At 34.0% G+C, this 4929-nt stretch overlaps 1 protein-coding gene across 1 annotated transcript; it reads left to right on the forward strand.

The window, feature by feature from the left end:
• The first annotated feature begins 339 nt into the window (after positions 1-339).
• On the forward strand, positions 340-1979 carry LOC132721484 (uncharacterized). The gene is made up of 2 exons (XM_060705796.1): positions 340-431; positions 958-1979. Exons 1-2 carry the CDS (start codon positions 402-404, stop codon positions 1363-1365), a joined length of 438 nt encoding a protein of 145 aa, XP_060561779.1. The 5' UTR covers positions 340-401; the 3' UTR covers positions 1366-1979.
• The last annotated feature ends 2950 nt before the right edge of the window (positions 1980-4929 follow it).

Below are 4929 nucleotides of genomic sequence, written 5' to 3' on the forward strand. Positions count from 1 at the left end.
CCAATTTTATTTTTTCCATAATTAACATATTGAAGTTTTGTTAATTGAACTTCTAAATTAATAATTGAAGAAGAGTGAAGTTATTAAAAATAATTAAGTTTTTATGACTTCTCCGGTATTTCATTAGATGTTTAGTTTTGTATTGCACTATTGCTATACAAAATATTGAGACAGATGCAGTGTATTTTAAAGTGCAAATAGCAAAACATCGTCGGATACCCACGGCCGAACCATTATCATTGATTGCATGTTATGTGACATGTTTATCAATCGTGGGTATAGGACGATGATAGCAAAATTTTAATAAAGAAAAGTTAAATATGTATGTTTCAGATCCGAAAATCAATACGGGTAAAAATCACACCCGGAGACGAACAATACATCCGCAAGTTTACCGAGATATGACAGATTTCTATGATTCATTGAGACGGGTATGTAATGTAAAAAAAACTTACATAGATTACTATAATATTATATATGAAGTTTTTGTCAACAATTTTGATACTGCTAATTGCTTGTGCTCTTAACATAGTAGAAATTAAGAAATTATTATTTTCAATATTATAGGATAGTATTTAAGCTGACAGGTTGATTATTTAATAAAACTACAATGGGAAATTTGTATATAGATAAATGTATATAAGAACGCATGTTTTCTGAATGTTCTTTTAGAAATCTTATATTTATAAATGGATATATCACTTATTGTGCAAATTTGCCAATGTTGGCATGAAAAGAAAGCATTATCCATTCTGATCATGAAATTATTTTTTTCGTGAAGTGAAAAAAAATCTTTTTTCCCCAAATATTTTTAAGCATTTAAACAAATATTTGGGAAGTTTATAGTTTATAATTTGATAGTCTATACATATATGTGAGGTATCAGTGTTTTATTATGTAAGGACAACCACAGATATTACATAACTGCTTTAAGTGACGTAATTTTTGCACTCGCAGAAATATGCAGCGGAAACACCAAAGCCGTCTGTAACTGAAAAAGAAATGGAAGAAGACGATTTATTTGTAGATATGCCTGATATAACGGATAAACAAACACCAAAAATGTTCCTTCGTTCTCCTTCCCCGAGAAAATTTTCTGAAGCAGGCACCCCTGGTCCTAAGGTTCGATTTTTTGACGAAAAGCAAAAAACTGAAGAAGATTTTTTAAATCAAGATTTTAAGATAGTTCCTCTGGAACCCGAGCATACACGAAGACCTGTCTCTCGGGCTAGATTGGACGAGAATACGCCGAAATTAAAGAGGGACCATTTTGTAAGGGCAATTATTGGAAATAACCCATCCCATCCCCGCCAAACACATACATATCCAATCACATGGAATTATAATCAGTCACGTGACATATAACCCTCGCATGTTTGATATAATTATATACGCTCATTCGTCCATGTAATATATTCATTTTACATTTAGTTTAGTTTATTGGTAATAAGTTTGCCTTTTACCATTTACAGTACAATGTAAACATATGATATACGCACAACATATTATCACAAAGAAAAGCGTATGATAGATCAGAAACCAAGTATAATATACAAAGTAATACAAAATAAAGTAATACAAAATAAAATAGAACAGATTAACTAGCAAGTATAACGTAACGTTGATCCAGTGCTTACTTTATTTACCTAGATAAATCGTACCGAAATTGATGACATGAATTGATTGAACATGTTTTAGTTGGCCATAAAATCAACCTAAAGTGTTGTTTTTTATGTCAACATAATACGGACAACTTTAAACAAAATGGCATTCTGACTCAACAACTTTTATACTGCATATTTATTTTACATAGTCTGCATTTCTATAGTAACATTTTCATATCTGTTATCTTCAATTTGCAATTTATGAAAACATAATCTCTAGCTAATTATTGTTTTAACTATCATTATTTTCAAGAGAAAGGTCAAAGGCAATCAAAGGGAGTTGAGGTTAGACATGAAGGATATATTTGTTCGTCATTTTTGTGTCGCCTCTACGGAGTAGTGGCGACATATAGGGATCACTTCTCCGTCGTCTGTCTGTCCGTCTGTCTGTCTGTTTGTCTGTCCGTCCGTCACAAAACTTGTCCGGACTACTTCTCATAAACTACTGGTGCAATTTCATCCAAACTTTACAGGAATGATCAGTACCAAGTCTAGTTGTGCATATTGTCAACATTTTCCGGTTCAATGATTTTTGGCAGAGTTATGGCCCTTTAATATTTTTTAATTTTAAAGTTTGTCCGGACTACTTCTCTTATACCACTAATGCAATTTCTATGAAACTTTACAGGATTGATCTGTAGCTCAAGTCCTTGCGCATATTGCAAGGGTTTTCCGGTTGAATGATTTTTGGCCGAGTTATGGCCATTTGATAAAAAGGTTTCTTTTTCTGTGTGTTGCCAGATACACAAAAGCTTGTCCGGACTACTCCTCATAAACTACTGGTGCAATTTTATCCAAACTTTACAGGAATGATCAGTACCAAGTCTAGTTGTGCACTGTCCATCTGTCTGTCCTTCTGTCACAAAATTTGTCCCAACATGAAATTGGCCATCATGAGGCGACACATGTGATAACTGAACGCTCTTGTTGAAGAAAGTGACCTCTCAACTTTTGACGCATTAATAAAAAGAATATAGATAACATTAGGAACACAGTGCAATTTCATCCTGATGGCACCAAGATCATCTGCAATAAGATTTATTCTGTTGGCGTTGTACGTTGAATATTAATGTTCGGTTTTATATTTGTATAGATATTGATAATCTGTAAATGGTCATTTTTAATGATGTTAACCAAAAATTGACACTTCTCCAAGTTCATCGTAAAAAGCATAATCAATATAAAATCTTGGTACAGTATCCAATTTTTTTTAACAAACTTACACTTATTTTTCAGTTCCACTTCTTATGATAATTTGATTTGGCATCTTTGAAGATCTGTTGTAATTAAAACTACACCATATTGTACTAAAACTATATCCGGAAACAATTTTATACTTTGACAGATATTTAACAAAAATCTGTTAAGAAATGAAATCCAAATTTGTTTTGTCATATTGGGGGAGTAAAATGCAGTTGAGAAAATGGCTCTCCTTGTTTAAAGCCCAAAGAGAAATCAGTCATTCAGACATTTGCATACAACTTGACATTTTTACAGAAATTCGAACGTTGGATTATATGCATTTAATTAATCAGAAGCTTATGCCAGATTTAAGCCGCATCGTACTGTTATGCTTTCCCGCCAAAAAGTCTAACATTGGCAAATATCGTAGCAAATCGGTTTTTTCCGGAACGTATTTTTTTTCAAAATCTTTGGCATTATATTCTTTACAATCACTGATTCTTTATTGCTTTGTACTAAATTCCGGTTTAAAAATGTAAAAAATTATTGAATACCGAAGATTGTGGAAAAAAATTGGCGGGAAAGCATTACAGTAAGAGTACCTTAACAAAATCAAACGTTTCTTGATGATAAATACACATCACAATTTAGCTTTCTTTGATAAAACTTTTTAATAAAATATGAAGAAGAAAAATGACATCAGTTGTAGAACACTCATCTCGAAAACCATGCTGACTATTTTTTATTTTATTCTTGTTCCCACCATTTATTGAAACGATTTCAAAATGTCAACGAAAAATGATTTCCACTAACGTTTACTATTATAATGATTATTTAATCATAATCCTCTTCTATTTTACCAAATCACCATTTTACCCCATACATTAAGGTATTAACAGATATCATACATCAAGTTATTTAAGACCAATGGCAGATAATGTTATTAAATTCCTCCTGCTTATTAATATTACAGGGCATGGAGTGAAAATGTTACTCGGCAATGGCCCGGAAATTCGTTTCATTGCAAAAAGTAAAAAGTCTCTAAAATGATGTATATTATCATCAAATATAATTTATCTTTGATTATCATTTTGGAAATGTGAAAACGATACATGTTGTTCATTTCCACTACAGATTTTTACCTTAAATTGTGTTACAGATTAGATATAGAACAATAGAAATTTTAGATACAATTTTGTTTCAAGCTACAAGGAATACAATACGCGTCATTTATAGATTTTGGCTCTCGATGTTTTTCGTTGGTTTTGCCGAGACATATAATGTATTGAAGTCTCTGGTTTTTGCAACAAAATTAGCGTTTTTAATTTAGGTACGATAAATCATCATGAAATTGTATTTGTTGTCATCATAGGTTATACCCAGATCATGTCATATTTCAGGGATACATATGGAAACCAGTTGCTAACAATGTAACAATTCGTGTGTATAAATGTCGTACACTTAATGTGCGTGAAGTTAGCCAGACAGCCGGAACAGCCGGAGCAGCCGGAACATATTTTCGTTTAATCCGGTTGTTCCGGCTACTCCGGCTAGCCGGAATCCGGTTCTGGCTGAACAGGCTAGCCAGAAATGATACAGTAAAACCTGTGCAAAAGACCATTCATTTATTTCATGATGTATATTCAAATTCCTAATCACATCGATATCTGGTTCTTCAGGCTAGCCAGAATAACCGATATCAAGTGTACTTCAGATGAAAAAAATCAGATATATTCCTAAAAAATGAGCGTCTTCCATGGTGTGTCCGGGTGTCCGCGGGTATAGGTGTGTCCGTCGGGAATACTCTGGTATTTTGCCGACGGTGAGCCGAAAATCGTACTATACAGGTCATATCTGGCCAATTCCGGCTGGCCCCTGTGGGGACCAGACTCAATTCCGCAGAACCGCATATGGTGGGATGGTTAGGGGGGTCTGACCGGGTGTCCGCGGGTATAGGTGTGTCCGTCGGGAATACTCTGGTATTTTGCCGACGGTGAGCCGAAAATCGTACTATACAGGTCTGACTGGCCAATTCCGGCTGGCCCCTGTGGGGACCAGACTCAATTCCGCAGAAACCGCATAT

This window comes from Ruditapes philippinarum, unplaced genomic scaffold, assembly GCF_026571515.1.
Source record: "Ruditapes philippinarum isolate M1 unplaced genomic scaffold, ASM2657151v2 ctg28166_1_1_1_1, whole genome shotgun sequence".
NCBI lineage: Eukaryota > Metazoa > Mollusca > Bivalvia > Venerida > Veneridae > Ruditapes > Ruditapes philippinarum.